Raw genomic sequence first — 16,763 nt, 5'->3', positions numbered from 1 at the left:
GATGCTAAGCACCTCCCAGAGGATTAACCCTTTAGTGAGCACATGCCTCTTCAGTACATTAAGACATTCTTAGCTAGTTTCCAGCACACACTAAGCTTTGATGACCTTTATTATGCAGGAAATGTATCACTTCATTTATTAGATGTACATTTTTCTGTCACTTACTGTATGAGGGTCAAGAGCCTGTATCTTAACCTTTCTCTTTTAAATGACAGAATGATGTATGTACTTGCACATTTTACTTGAAACATATTGGTTCTATTAAATGAAAGCTATTTCCAGTAATAGTTTCTGCATAATGGATGATCTTTTATTTGGACTTAAATCTATTTTATTTATTTATTTACTTAAGCTGTAGGGTTGGAAGATTTACCCCCTTTCCCTGTCCCTAAGCAGCTGTACAGAGTAAGAATAACATATATAGTTTTAAAACATATAACTTAAGACTGGCGCTCCAGGATGCCATTTATTGAGATCCCAGTGTCGTCATCTCCTGAGATGACAAAAGCCTGAGTAATGGATGGGCCGTACATCATATTCCAAAGATCAGCTCATTTGGATTCTGCAGGACCAAATGAGGGAGTGATGTCCAGAGCTGACAGCCCTCTACGTAGGATGTACTCAGACCTTCAAATCTATGGGAACGTAAGGAAGAGTGCCCACCTGACCACAGCGATCCCATTGGCTCAGAGAGAGTGAGAGGGACTCTTCCAAGAACCCATATGACTTTACAAATCAATTAAAACTCCATCAGTTGTCCCAGAAGTGAACAGTAGCAGATCCCACTTGATATACCCTTTCAGCTTAACTGTGAACCACTGATAACTACTCTCTAGGAATGGTTTTCCAACCGGTTATGCACCCACCTTATAGTAGCTCCATCTAGGTTGTATTTTCCTAGTTTGTTTACGAGAAGGTAATGCAAGACAGTATCAAAAGCTTTACTAAAGTCAAGATATACCACATCTAATGCTTCGCCCCATTGACAAGGCTTGTTATCCTGTTAAAGAAAGCTATTAGGTTGGTTTGACACCATTTGTTCTTGACAAATCCCTGCTGACTGTTAATTATCACCTTATTATCTTCTGGGTGTCTGCAAATTAATTGATTGCACTGAAGTTAAGCTGACTGGTCTGTAATTCCCCAGGTTTTGTTCCCCTTTTTGTAGATGGGCACTATGCGTATGTCTATACTATCCGCCGGGTCGGCGGGCAGCGATCGATCCAGCAGGGGTCAATTTATCGCATCTAGTCTAGACACGATAAATCGACCCTCCTGCGTGCTCTCCCATCGACTCCTGTACTCCACCAGCACAAGAGGCGCAGGCGGAATCGACGGGGGAGCGGCAGCAGTCGACTCACCGCAGTGGAGACACCGCGGTGAGTAGATCTAAGTACATCAACTTCTGCTATGTTATTCACATAGCTGAAGTTGTATAACTTAGATATCGCTGGCTCAGATATCTCCTCAGTCAGCTCCTTGAGTATTCTAGGATACGTTTCATCAGGCCCTGGTGACTTAAAAACATCTAATTTGTCTAAGTAATTTTTAACTTGTTCTTTCCCTAGTTTTGCATCTTATCCTACCTCATTTTTACTGGCATTCGGTAAATTAGATGTGCAATTGCTACTAAACTTTTTGGTGAAAACTGAAACAAAAAAGTCATTTAGCACTTCTGCCATTTTCTGTTGTTTTTTCTCCCTCACTGAGTAATGGGCCTATCCTTTCCTTGTTCTTCCTCTTGCTTCTAATGTATTTGTAGACTTTTTTCTTGTTACCCATTATGTCTCTAGCTAGTTTAATCTCGTTTTGTGCCTTGGCCTTTCTAATTTTGTCCCTACATACTTGTGTTGTTTATATTCATCCTTTGTAATTTGACCTAGTTTCCACTTTTTGAGTTTCAGATCATTGAAGATCTTCTCGTTAAGCCAAGGTGGTCTCTTCCCATACTTCCTATATTTCCTATGCAGTGGGATAGTTTGCTCTTGTGTGCTTAATAATGTCTCTTTGAAAACTGCCAACTGTCTTCAGTTGTTTTTTGCCTTAGACTTGCTTCCCAAGGGATCTTACCTGCCAACTACCTGAGTTTGCTAAAGTCTGACTTCTTGAAATCCGTTTTCTTTATTGTGCTGTTTTCCCTCCTAACATTCCTTAGAATCATGAACTCTATCATTTCATTATCACTTTCACCCAAGCTGCCTTCCACTTTCAAATTCTCAACTAGTTCTTCCCTCTTTGTCAACATCGCATCTAGAACAGCATCTCCCCTACTGGCTTTCTCCGCTTCTGAAATAAAAAAATATCTCCAATACATTCCAAGAACTTGTTGGATAATCTGTGCTATGCTGTGTTATTTTCCTAACAGATGTCTGGGAGGTTGAAGTCCCCCATCACCACCAAGTCCTGTTGCTTTGGATGATTTTGTTAGTTGTTTATACAAAGCCTCATCCAGGAAGCTTACCTTCCTGGTTAGGTGGTCTGTAATAGACCCCTACGATGACATCAACCTTGTTTTTTACTCCTTTTATCCTTACACAGAGATTTTCGACAAGTCTGTCTCCTGTTTCTTAATGGCTCAGATACGGGCCCCTGGGAGGCAACATACCTCCTGGGATGCTATGTCAGGCCAACAGATAGGTGCCTCTCTCCCGCTCAGAAGAGAATCATCCACTCTCACTGGACTCTCTCTGTTTCCAGACCATTCCAGACACTGTTTGGTCAACATTCTACTTTGATGATACACATTGATGTGTTTTCAAAAGTTGCCCAGCTCCTCAAACTCACCCAATTTTCATTTTTATGCTCACTTTAAAAATTACGTGAATTTGTATAGTTTGGTACAGCTTTGTCAAAATGTCTAATCGTTTATTTATCCCATATGGTCCTCCAGCTGCTCAGTCATGCCTTAGCCTCAATTTTCGGTATTCTTAACTGCAGATAAATAAAATAACCAATAACCATTAGTCAAAATATGTCATTTCCCTTCTCTGCATCCCATTCACTCCATCCTCATTCAGCTCTTCACCCATTTTCTTGGTTTTATATAGTGCCATTATTTTTGGCAAGTAACTACAATCCAGATTACCCAGATTTAGAAGACACTTCAAGGTATTACTCCTCAGACTGTTGAGAGCTATTATCATTGCAGTGCCTGGGGAAGAGGTTTGAGGAGGGTAGCTCTCATTCCTAAGTGTATCTCCTAAGGGAAAAGCCCAAGAATCCTACTCGGAACAATTGGATCGCTTATATTGCTGCCTTATAGAGGTAAGCATGCTCTTGGCAATATCCTTTGGTGGTAATACTGGGTGGAGAGAAGGTCCCTGGTGACAGCTAGTTAAAGGAAAATTTCAATACATGGTTCAAGAGTTAGAAATTTGGTTTTCCAAAGTCTCACCTTCAGGTACATACTCATATCACTTGTGCAACTATAATCCTGATGAATTAATCAAAACAGCCCACATGTATTTTGCCTTCTAACTTTTTTAGGACCTTTATATCAACGACACATTGCAAAAATATGTACAATAAGGTGAACTGAAATGAGAGTCAGCTGGCTGTCGTCAGTATTAGCACTGAATGCATTTAATGTTCCACTCCAACATAATTTGGATTACAAACCTGAGTCCTCTATTAAAATCCCTTATAAACTTCAAATGCTAGAGACTCAACAATCTTAAATCACAATCACACTTATCTTTCATATCTTGGTGGTTGAAAATGAAGGATCAAACTGGGATTATGTGTCCCATCCACGAAAGTTCTTTGCTCAATGCATGGAGCATAGGCAATAGTACAATATACGTTCTGAATAAAAGTACAAAGCCTTTCTCTCACTTTAAAATTGTCCTGGATAAGGTGGCTGACAGAAAATAAAATCATGCAGACCAGGTAGTGAACAAGGTAGCTAAATGGATGTCATCTCTCCCAAAAATTGTATTAAGCGTTCAGCTCAATTAAAAGATAAAGGAAGGTAAAACTGCAGCAGAGCAATGGGGAATCAAGCACAATATATTTATACCACACCCATCTTAGTATTGGCATGTTAGAACCTTATTCAATTGTGCGCACAGTCCTATAATATATACTCTGTTATGTGTAAGACTCAGTATTTATTGTAGCTCCCAATTTTTTCTTATCTTGTTCCTGCATTCTTGAGTCTTCAGAAAGGCAGTTCCATGTAACAAAAGACAAGTGTGGGAAATGACTATTGTGCTGCATGAAGGTGTAAATTCAATCATATTAGGACTCCCCAAACATTGACAAGATTTAATTCCTGTGGAACAGGCCCTTGTTTAAAGCACTCTAACCACCTCAACAATCTCGATAGCAATATTGGATTTACATGGAAGTTTGCTGTAGCCTCTCCCAGCACAGACTTTTAAATGAGGTGGATTGCGATGCTAGTCATTTGTGTTTATAAGCCTTCCTTTTGAGGGGAAGATTATTGAGACGGTTATGCTTAGGATTGCCAACTTTCTACTTGTAGAAAACCGAACACCCTGGCCCCGTCCCTCCTCCGAGGCCCCACCCCGGTCACTCCATCCCCCCCCCCCCCGTTGCTCACTTTCCCCACCATCACTCACTCGCTCATTTTCACTGGGCTGGCACAGGGGGTTGGGGTGCACAAGGGGGCGAGGGCTTTGGGCTGCGGGTGCAAGTTCTGGTGTGGGGCTAGAAATAAGGGGTACAGGGTGCAGGAGGGGGTTCCAGGCAGGGGATTGGGCTGTGGGGGGTAAGGGCTCTGGCTGGGGGTGCAGGCTCTGGTGTGGGGCTGGGGATGAGGGTTTGGGGTGAAGGAGGCTGCTCTGGGCCGGGACCAAGGGGTTCGGAAAGCAGGAGGGGGATCAGGGCTGGGGCAAGTGGTTGGGGCATGAGGTGAGGGGTTTGGGGTGCAGGAGGGTGCTCCGGGCTGGGACTGAGGGGTTTGGGGGGAAGGGGATTAGGACATGGGGTGTGTGTCAGGAGTGCAGGCTCTGGGTGGCCCTTACCTTAAGCAGCTCCTGGAAGTAGCGACATGTCACCCCCCAGCTCCTACATGGAGGCACAGCCAGGTGGCTCTGCGCACTGCCTCGTCCACAGGAGCTGCCCGAAAACTAGACACCTGGCAACTGTAGTTATGCTGAGCCAAATCTATCAATAGTTGCTGCCCTCAGATTAGCTTGACCCAACAGAGTTCAGTAGTAGTTCATCTTTCCCAGTGACTGGCTGAGAGGGAGGTTTAGGCTACACTTATTTACACCAGGGACTGGAGTACAGACTGCCGAGGATCAGGACAAGTGCAGAAGTCGCTTAAAGCAACATTTGCACACACTTCTCCAGTGTTGCACTTTGTGTTTCTGGGCCCCATCAGAGGATCTGAGTGATGTGTGATTGTAGTTTTTTGTGTATATGCCTAGAGGTCATGATAGGTTTATCTTTACAGATTGAAAAAATAGATAGATAAATCAAATGTAGGGGCAGTCAGCTATAGACTCCTGACCATGAATGAAAGGGGCCAATGAGCATGGATGCCAATATAAGATTTTTGGTCAAGTGTCCACAGCTTTTTTGTACCTTAAACACCAAACAATTCATTAAATGACACGTTTCTTGACAGAAGAAAAAGGGGGAGATGAGGATTTCAGATTCCACGACTGAACACCAGCTTCCAAAGAAACTATACAGCTGAAGTCAGAACTTAGAGTAACTGCTGGCATTTTTCTTGCAGCAGTAGAATTGATCATCTAGAGAGTGAAACAGCACAGAGAAGAGCTTTTGAAATAGCTTTCATGGAGACAAACTGTCAGATCTTGAGAACAATCAACAGCATGATAAATATTTAAATCACAAATATTATTGCTATTAATCAAGACTCACCTCAATCCTTTCTCACTGGAAAATTACTGCTTCCACTGGGTTAATTTGGACACAATAGCTGCTTGGATTTTTCTGCATGACATGAGACATTTTAAAAAAGAGTTTGATTTTTCTATCTTTGTTACCGATGTGCAGAAAGTTCATACACTCCCAAGAAAATCTTTACTGCTTTGTGAATCAATTCCTAGCGGAATAATGAAAATTAGCTACAGCATAGCCCTGAAATAGTTCAGTGAAGCAATTGTTTCTGTGCTGAAATGCTCTTATATCTTGTAAATGACCAGACACATATTTAAACAGTACAAGCTGTCTGTAGTACATATTGATTTTTCCTTTCTGTAAGGGTAATCCATTTCTATTTATAAATAAACTCAAACCTATAATTGTATGTTTGTTTTAATTAAGGGAGGCTGTTATACATGCTATAGTCATGCCACCTTAGGTTGTGAAACTATCAGATCTCATAAACTAGGCAGCACTGGGCCTGATCATTACTTTCGTGGGAGACTTGGCCAAATTCTAATTTGAGTGTTATTTTGCCTATCTCAAGTCTCCCTACAGTTTTACACTTCTTGGTTTCTTGCACTAAACTACTGTTTGTAGTTGTTGTACACTGTCCCAATTTTGTAGGGACAGTCACAATTTTTGGGTCTTTTTCTTATATAGGCTCCTATTAGCCCCCACCCCCATCCCGATTTTTCACATTTGCTGTCTGGTCACCCTAGTGTTGAGCCACTGGCATTTTTTCACCCTTGATGGCAGGGGACAGAGTGATGGAAAAAGGGAGGAAGGGAGAGCATAATATAAGAGTCATGGTTAAAGCTACGTTTTAGTCACTGGTATGTTTAGTAAAAGCCATGGACAGGTCATGGGCAGTAAACAATTCATGGCCATGACTGTCCATGACTTGTACTGTATACTGTATTATGGAAGTATGCAGGTAAAACAGAGCAGGAGACATACAATTCTCCCCCAAGGAGTTCACTCACAAATTTAATTAACTCATTATTTTTTTAACAAGTATCATCAGCCTGGAGGCATGTCTTCTGGAATGGTGGCTGAAGCATGAAGGGACATAGAAATGTTTAGTATGTCTGGCATGTAAATACCTTGCAACACCAGCTACAAAAGTGCCATGCGAATGCCTGTTCTCACTTTTAGGTGACATTGTAAACAAGAAGCTGGCAGCATTATCTCCTGCAAATGTAAACAAACTTATTTGTTTGAGTGATTGGCTGTACAAGAAGTAGGACTGAGTGCACTTGTAGGCTCTGAAGTTTTACATTGTTTTATTTTTGAATGCAGTTATTTTTGTACATAATTCTATATTTGTAAGTTCAACTTTCATGATAAAGAGATTGCACTTCAGTACTTGTATTAGGTAAATTGAAAAATACTATATTTTGTTTTTTACAGTGGAAATATTTGTAATAAAAATAATGATATAAAGTGAGCACTATACACTTTGTATTCTGTGTTGTAATTGAAATCAATATATTTGAAAATGTAAAAAAATCCAAAAATATTTAAATAATGGTATTCTATTATTGGTTAACATCCCTAAAATATTATTTTTTTAAGTAACTCTTGATATTGGGGTTATTGTTGTAGTCCACACACTTCCCTCTGTGATTACTTCGTTTTGGGCTCAGATTTTCAAAGGAATATCCCAGCCTTTATATTCGGTGTATATTTTCCCTGGAGTTGTGTGGGAGATTCACTATTACTGGGTACATTTCACACTGAATCTCATTGTTCCATTGTTGTGAGTGTGGGTGTGTTGACTCACTTTTTTTCAGCTGAATATATGCCAGCATTTCTTTGCTGAATAGTGCTAATATACGTTAGACTACCAAACATGCAGGTTACAAAAGAGTTACTGTTCAGAAATACGTTGTAATGACATTTTTAGGCCTGTATATTTGTTTGAATTTTTAGGCCTTCGTTTTCAGTCATCTACAGATGTTATTCTGATATTTACAAAGCTAGCAGTCTACTTGCCTCCCTAGTAAAATTTGTGGGACCATTTTGTACAAGTTCCATGTTTCTGGTGTCTGAACACTAATTCTGGTACAATACAGCTATTACAGATAAACAAATTAATGCTCTTATTGTTGCTACAGTAATAAAATACTCAGCACCCTTTGCCACAACATCCTGACTTGATCTGAATAGCTGTGAGAGGCTGAACCCTTCCTGGCTAGTTTCCTTAACTCTCGTGGGAGTTTGGAATGTTCACTACTTCGTGAGAAGCATTCAGATTCTGAGAGGATGAGTCCCTAAATAAAGACACTTTTGGAACCTGCAAATGTGGTGTACAATATATATTGTTCCTTATACAACACTGTAACTACACAGTATGCTTTCTTAATCTGATTTACCACAATGCTATCTTTGTAGTTCATTTTACCGGCTGAAACCTAAAGGAGGACAAAACTTTTTAAAATTGTACAGCTAGTATTAATTTACAGTGCATAGTCTGCTCCAGGGTTATTGTGGTGGTTAACTTGACTTATATGCTGCATTAAGATCAATGGCGAAAACTGTCTTGTCAATGTAAGTAGTTATACAATACCTAGGTTCACCTCTGAAATGAATATGAGCAGTGATGTCACAACTTACAGTTTAATTCACTTTCCAATCAAAATATTTGTTGTTTTTATAAGGGAACTTATTGTACTAAACAATTCTGGTTTAACTGAGGCATCTGTAAGCAAATGCTTAAGTGAACTTATTACTTTATCAAAAATGTTAGTGGCTCTTTAAATCTTTTATATCTGGACAGAATCACTTTGGTCCTTTGAAACCAATTGGCTATTAGAACCTATTGAATACCATTGGCCATATAAGAAGGTGTGTGTGCTTCTCAACTCACGGGCAGAATGCCTCAAGGAAGAGCGTGAAAACTAAAAATGAGTGTTACATTGAAATAATTGTTAAAGCTGTAAGGCCAATCCTGAATTCGTTACTCAGTCAAAACTCCCAGTCGGCTCAGTGGAAGTTTTGCCAGAGTATAAGCACTTCAGGATTTATCCCATAATGATTTGATCTCGAGTCTGAATGCTTATCTGCCATCATTACGTTGCATTTCCAATGTGAGTTGTAAAAATGTTATTGCAATAACAGTTTCTCTGTAATTTTGGAGTGTTAACTCTGTGTTAACCTTATCTATCTTTTCGTTTCTTGTCAGGATCGTTTTTTCTCACCGAGAATTTGTCGTCGACTTCACGCTGCCCTGGCAGCTGTTTCCACTTCAATGTTGATTTTATCCAATCTAGTGTTTCTTGGAGGAAATCAAGTTGGGAAAATCTACTGGAACAGGATTTTTGTGGAAGGTAAGTTATTTCGACATGCTCTAGGTGATAAGGCTTTCGAATGTTGCTTTGAGATTGAGAGGTCAGATTGTCATCTCAATACCCATGTGAAAAGCTGAAGTAAGGCTTGGTCTACACTACGCGTTTAAACCGATTTTAGCAGCGTTAAACCAATTTAACGCTGTACCCATCCACACTACGAGGCCCTTTATATCGATATAAAGGGCTCTTTAAATCGGTTTCTGTACTCCTCCCTGGCAAGAGGAGTAGTGCTAAAATCGGTATTACCATATCGGATTAGGGTTAGTGTGGCCGCAAATCGACAGTATTGGCCTCCGGGTGGTATCTCACAGTGCACCACTGTGACCGCTCTGGACAGCAATCTGAACTCGGATGCAGTGGCCAGGTAAACAGGAAAAGCCCCGTGAAATTTTGATTTTCATTTCCTGTTTGCCCAGCGTGGTGCTCTGATTAGCACGGGTGGCAATGCAGTCCCAAATCCAAAAAGAGCTCCAGCATGGACCGTACGGGAGATACTGGATCTGATCGCTGTATAGGGAAACAAATCTGTTCTATCAAAGCTCCGTTCCAGAAGACGAAATGCCAAAGCGTTTGAAAAAAAAATCTCCAGGCAACACAGTGCTGCGTGACAAGCGTAACGGGAAGCCAGAGACTCAAATGGACGCTCATGGAGGAAGGGAAGGGGGTACTGATGGCTCCAGCTATCCCACAGTCCCCAGCAGTCTCCGAAAAGTATTTGCATTCTTGGCTGAGCTCCCAATGCCTGTAGGTTCAAACACATTGTCCAGCGTGGTTCAGGGAATAGCTCGTCAATTTACTCCCCCCACTCCACGTGAAAGAAAAGGGAAAGAAATTGTTTCTTGACTTCTTTCAATGTCACCCTATGTCTACTGAATGCTGCTGGTAGACGCGATGCTGCAGCAGTGAAGAGCAGTATCCACTCCTCTCCCCTTCCCGGTGGCAGACGGTGCAGTAGGACTGGTAGCCGTCCTCATTATCAACCCGTGAGTGCTCCTGGCTGGCTTCAGGTGAGGCTGGCCGGGGGCACCTGGGTGAAAATAGGAATGATTCTCAGTCATTCCCAGTAGATGGTACAGAACGGCTGGTAACCGTCCTCATCATAGCAACTGGGGGCTGAGCTCCATCAGCCCCCTCCCTTTCCTGTGTAAAGAAAAGAATCTGTCCTGCTTGGACTGTCATAGCAGCGGCATGCTGGGCTCCTCTCCCCTGCACCGCTTAATGTCCTGCCTGGACTGTCATAGCAGTGGGAGGCTGCCTCCCCCTCATTTTATCTCACTAACAAGTCACTGTTTCTTATTCCTGCATTCTTTATAACTTCATGACACAAATGGGGGGGACACTGCCACGGTAGCCTAGGAAGGTTGGGAGAGGAGGGAAGCAACAGGTGGGGTTGTTGCAGGGGCACCCCCCGTGAATGGCATGTAGCTCATCATTTCTGCGGGATCTGGCACGGAGCAGCTGTGCTTTCTGATACTCTGGTTCTCTAGTATACTTGCCCCATATTCTAGGCAGGACTGACTCTATTTTTAGAAACCATAAAGGAGGGATTGACTTGGGGAGTCATTCCCATTTTTGCCTTTGCGCCCTGGCCGACCTCAGCCAGGAGAACCCATGATAGCAGCAGACAGTACAGAACGACAGATAACTGTCATCTCATTGCCAATTTACACCGGCAGCAGACGGTACAGAACAACTGATAACCATCTCTGCTATCATGCAAAAGCAAATGAATGCTGCTGTGTAGCGCTGGAGTATCGCCTCTGTCAGCAGCATCCAGTACACACATGGTGACTGTAAAAAAAAAAAAAAAGAAAAAAAAACAAAACTGAACGGGCTCCATGGTTGCTGTGGTATGGCGTCTGCCAGGGCAATCCAGGGAAAAAGGGCGCGAAATGATTGTCTGCCGTTGCTTTCCCGGAGGAAGGAATGACTGACGACATTTACCCAGAACCACCCGCGACAATGATTTTTGCCCCATCAGCCACTGGGCTCTCAACCCAGAATTCTAAGGGGCAGGGGAGACTGTGGGAACTATGGTATAGCTACGGAATAGCTACCCACAGTGCAACGCTCCAGAAATGGATGCTAGCCTCGGACCATGGACGCACACCACCGAATTAATGTGCTTAGTGTGGCCGCGTGCACTAGACTTTATACAATCTGTTTTATAAAACCGGTTTATGTAAAATCGGAATAATCCCGTAGTGTAGACGTACCCTAATTCTCTTAACAGTGTAACGGAGATCAGAATCTGGCCCACTGAATCTGAATAATTATAAGTGGATTGTTTTAATAGTTGTTCTTCACTTAAGGTATCAGTCCTCCTCTGCCATCAGAGGTTGAAGGAGATAGTTCCCCTGTCCGGGTGCCAGGCTTTCCTAGAAGTGGATTGACACTCATGAACAAATAGGCATGGCATGATCATTTGGCCAGGCTGGAAGTTCCCTCCCCCCAACTTTAACATTAACACATCACATATATCAATACAAACACTATCCCACAAAATCCAATGCAGTGCATGCTCTCTATGAAGGGAACCCCATGAACAAAGTGAGATCAAGGCTCTGTGTCCAGCTAGTGCTACCATACAGTCAGAGCTGAGCAGTGATAATCAAAAGCCTTTGTGGTAGATCTGCCTGGATGGATGTCCTGCTGATATTTATAAAGGGGTGATTCTTCTTGTGAGGGAAGTACCCACAGGTTCCTACACTCATAAGCTCCTCAGTGAGCCCACTGCTGTCTCGTGCTTCTCTGGAACTTGTAGAAAATGGCTTCTCCCTGTGCTGTTTTCTCCTGCCCTTCTTTTACCTTAACTTAGGGCCCAGCTTAGTTCAAAGAGCCCACTTAGGAATCACCTTAACAGAGTTAACTTGTTCAGGGATCATATGATGTTCAGTGAATGTCTGTCTATAAAGGCAACCAAAAAAGAAATCAATCCACAAAACTTAAACACAATCAAATTGCATGAAGATAGGTAACATAAATATTTTAGACTAAAATGTTGTGAAACATTATTTAGTTTTTATTATTTTGGCAGCACTCATAAAGCCAACAATGCTCTGCATCCTTGCTGTTTAGTGTTTTCAAGGAAAAGGTTGAAAGGGTTCATTTACTATATGATTAACTCTTGGTTTGTTTATTTGTTGTTTTTCTTGGTCAGTGTAAGTACAACTACAGAGGCAAGGTGGATGAGGTAATATCTTTTATTGGACCACCTTCTGTTGGTGAAAGAGACAAGCTTTCAAGCTACACAGAGCTCTTCTTCAGCTCGGAAGAACAGCCCTGTGTAGCTCAAAAGCTTATTACCTCAATCACTTTGTGTTTCTGATATCCTGGTACCCACACGGCTACAACAACACTGCAAACAACAATGTAAGCACAACTAAGGAAATACGACAAAAACATTGAAAAAGGTAGAGTTGCTAGAAGAATTATTTATTGTTATCTGAATATTAATATACATTATGGTTTCTGTTCGTACAAGTAATAGTTTCTGAAAGCTCATCCATGTCTATAGTTTGCTGTAGAGGTTTTATAAAAGATCCTTTGGAACTAAAATATGCCCTTATTCATGAGAAGGCTTTAGCAGTTTACACAAAATTGTATTTTCATCTTCTGAAGGCTTCTGTCATAACATAGAATTGATTGTAAGTTGGCTTTTGTTCTTTCTTTTTGTTTATTATTAGTAAATATTTTATCTTCTAGTCCTTGGTTAATTATTGTTCCTTTAGCTCACGGGGGGTTTCATCAGTACAGAATGAGATATTATAGAGTGCTTAGGTTTGGAATAACAAATTAGTGTAATAATTCAAAACTTTGTTTTCCTTGTTAATTTAATCACATTTATCTTTATTTTTAAGAAGCTAGAAACTTTGCTTCGCAGAACTCACATACTTCTGTTAGGAAATTCAGTGTCATGTGTTTCATGTCCGTATTCTGGTATCATGCACATGGCTATGAGTATTTGCTATTACAGAACATGTCTAAAAACTGTACTGCACTGACAAAGGTGGATAACAAACCAAAACCAGAAAGTGGTCTTAAATTTTGCTGACCTTTCATTCTTTATCTGTTCCCACATCTTCCTGCTACTGAACAAATGTCATGTGTTGAGTGCTGCGTTCTCCATTGCAAATCAAGATGAGCTATTCAAACTCTCATTGTTTAATTTAAATTAATTAAAATTGTTGTACTTATGGGAGACCTAACCATCTACAAATATTTTTAGAGTGTAGACTCTAAGGGTGAAGAGAAATAATTTAAATCCCACATGAACCCATCCCTCAAAATGTTTAAATCAAGATTAAACAGAGCATTATGGTATATGCTGTCAGGGTATTCTTGTGTCAGTCAAAGATGGACTGGGTGACCTGAAGGGTCTTTTTAGTCTCTAATTTTTGTGATTAAATGTGTAAAGTAAGAGATTAAACACTGAATGTTTCTGACTTATTTGGAAAATTCTCTTTTTGTACATTTGTGTCCTGTACAATACCAGCAGTGTGACGTTTCCATGTGTGGTTTTCTCTTTTTCCTTGTGGCACTGATGAACTCTGGATGGAATGTGTTGTTACTAGAACATTAAGAGGAGTCCAGTTTAAAATGGGAGGTGATCCCAGTGGTCAAACAAACTTCATTTGGGATCTGTTTACAAGGAGGCTCAAGCCACCTGTCTTCTGTTGTTTCCAAAGCTGTGCCCCTGCATGCAGCAAAGTTCTAGTACAAACTCAGCGGTTTTTTTTTCTTGTTTGTTTTGTTGTTGCTTAAGTGATCAAATTTACAGTAATCAAAGGGTTAGACTTCAAAATCAAAATTGTTTGGTAGGCTTTGCTTCAGATAGTAATGAATATTGTACAGCTGTCCAGGGAATTGTCCGATTTAGGAGAGTCCTAAGGGAGTGGGGATGAGAGAGGGGGAAGTACACTTGAGTACACTGATGTGCTACTAAGACAGGCTGGATGAATCTCTAAACAGTTAGAATCAATAACTGTTAGCTTTGGATTGAAAAGAGAAAAAATGTTAAATTAATTTGGGATGAAAAATGACACCAAAAGTCATCTGCACACTCTGTCCCTCTTTAACATCTGCAAGAAATTCACCCCAGTTTGGAAAGCCCAAACAAGTCTTTGCACCATGTATACCGTGAGATGGGGTAGCACAGGAGAGGCTATGGAATATCTTCCTAGGCTAGGGCACCGCCACATTCCGTGCAGTCTGTGGAGCAGGACTTTATAATAGGCCAGTGTGGATTTGGGGTGGGCTGGGGAGGCCATAGGTTACATGGGTGTAGTGGGTTACAACCCTTGTTATAGTGGTTGGGAGGGGAAGGGAGGTAAAGAACTTTGTTTTGACCCATGATCTGAAATAGCAGCCACAGGCCGTGTCTACATTATGTATTTATACCAAATTTATCAGCATTAAACCGATTTAACCCTGCACCCATCCACACAACGAGGTCCTTTATATCGATATAAAGGGCTCTTTAAACCGGTTTCTGTACTCCTCCCCAAAGGGAGGAGTAGCGCTGAAATCGGTATTGCCATGTCAGATTAGGGTTAGTGTGGCCGCAAATCGACGCTGTTGGCCTCCGGGCGGTATCCCACAGTGCACCATTGTGACTGCTCTGGAAAGCAATCTGAACTCGGATGCACTGGCCAGGTAGACAGGAAAAGCCCTGCAAACTTTTGAATTTAATTTCCTGTTTGCCCAGCGTGGAGCTCTGATCAGCACGGGTGGCCATGCAGTCCCAAATCCAAAAAGAGCTCCAGCATGGACCGTACGGGAGATACTAGATCTGATTGCTGTATGGGGAGACAAATCTGTTCTATCAGAGCTCCGTTCCAGAAGATGAAATGCCAAAGCATTTGAAAAAACCTCCAGGCTATGATAGACAGAGGCCACAGCAGGGACTCAGCACCATGCTGCGTGACAAGCATAACGGAAAGCCAAAGAATCAAATGGACGCTCATGGAGGGAGGGAGAGGGGACTGAGGACTCCAGCTATTCCACAGTCCTCGCAGTCTCCAAAAAATATATGCATTCTTGGCTGAGCTCTCTATGCCTGTAGGGTCAAAAACATTGTCCGGGGTGGTTCAGGGTATATCTCATCAATTTACCACCCCTCCCTCCTCGTGAAAGAAAAAGGAAAAAAATCGTTTCTTGCCATTTTTCAATGTCACCGTATGTCTACTGCATGCTGCTGGTAGACGTGGTGCTGCGGCACTGAACAGCAGCATCCCCTCTCCTTCCTTTCCTGATGGCAGATGGTACAAAATGGTGGAAAACTGTCATCATCCCGTGAGTGCTCCTGGCTGGCCTTGGTGAGGTCGGCCAGGGGCGCCTGGGCAAAAATGGGAATGACTCCCTGTCATTCCCTGCAGATGGTGCAAAATGCTGGGTAACCATCCTCATCATAGCAGCTGGAGCCTGAGTTCCATCAGCCCCCCCCACCCCTTTTGTGTCTAAAGAAAAGATTCTGTACTCCCTGGACTATCGTAGCAGCTGGAGGCTGCCTCCCCCTCATTTTATCTCGCTAAAAAGTCAGTGTTTCTTATTGCTTCATCACACAAATGGAGGGACACTGCCACGGTAGCCCAGGAGCGGTGTGGGAGGAGGAAAGCAACAGGTGAGGTTGTTGCAGGGGCACCCCCTAGAATGGCATGCAGCTCATCATTTCTGCGGGATATCTGGGGCTCTGACCTGGAGCAGCTGTGCTCTCTGGCTCTCTAGCACACTTGTCCCATATTCCAGGCAGGACTTACTCTATTTTTAGACAAAACATAAAGAAGGGAATGACCTGGGAAGTCATTCCCATTTTTGTCCATGCACCCCCGGCCGACCTCAGCGAGGCCAGCCAGGAGCACCCATGACAGCAGCAGACGGTACAAAATGATTGATAACCGTCATCACCACTTTCCACTTGCAAACGTTACAAAATGATTGATAACCGTCGTCTCATTGCCAATTTACAATGGCAGACAGTGCAATAGGGATGGTAACCATCTCTGCTACCTTGCAAAGGCAAATGAATGCTGTGTAGCACTGCAGTACTGCCTCTGTCAGCAGCATGCAGTACACATACAGTGACAGTGACAAAACGCAAAACAGGCTCCATGGTTGCCGTGCTATGGCGTCTGCCAGGGCAATCTGGGGAAAAAGGGCTCGAAATGATTGACTGCTGTTGCTTTCACGGAGGAAGGATTCAGTGAGGACATTTACCCAGAATCACCCACGACACAGTTTTTGCTCCATCATGCATTGGGATCTCAACCCAGAATTCCAGTGGGTGGGGGAGACTACAGGAACTATGATATAGCTACAGGATAGCTACCCACGGTGCAACGCTCCAGATATCGACGCTAGCCTGGGTACATGGACGCACACCACCGAATTAATGTGCTTAGTGTGGACGCGTGCACTCGACTTTATACAATCTGTTTTACAAAACCGGATTATGTAAAATCGGCATAATCCCGTAGTGTAGACATACCCTTAGAGAAGCTATGTTCTAGCCCTTCAGCCTGTGCAGGTGTAGGAACGGTGAATTACCTACAA

At 42.3% G+C, this 16,763-nt stretch overlaps 1 protein-coding gene across 7 annotated transcripts in view; it reads left to right on the top strand.

Moving 5' to 3' along the window:
* The window catches only part of HHAT (hedgehog acyltransferase), a 390,792-nt gene that overhangs the window by 221,643 nt on the left and 152,386 nt on the right, over window positions 1–16,763 (top strand). For 4 of the 7 annotated variants that reach the window (XM_030557592.1, XM_030557591.1, XM_030557593.1 and 1 more), the window contains exon 11: window positions 9,047–9,191. In XM_030557592.1, the coding sequence (XP_030413452.1) occupies window positions 9,047–9,191 (145 nt within the window). Of the gene's footprint in view, window positions 1–1,168; window positions 1,200–5,596; window positions 5,730–9,046; window positions 9,192–16,763 lie in introns of those variants that run through there. The other 3 variants (XM_030557596.1, XM_030557595.1, XM_030557598.1) reach the window with 3 other exon arrangements.

The sequence above is a fragment of the Gopherus evgoodei genome, chromosome 3 (genome assembly GCF_007399415.2).
Source record: "Gopherus evgoodei ecotype Sinaloan lineage chromosome 3, rGopEvg1_v1.p, whole genome shotgun sequence".
Lineage (NCBI taxonomy): Eukaryota > Metazoa > Chordata > Testudines > Testudinidae > Gopherus > Gopherus evgoodei.
This window is presented reverse-complemented; position numbering and strand designations above follow the sequence as displayed.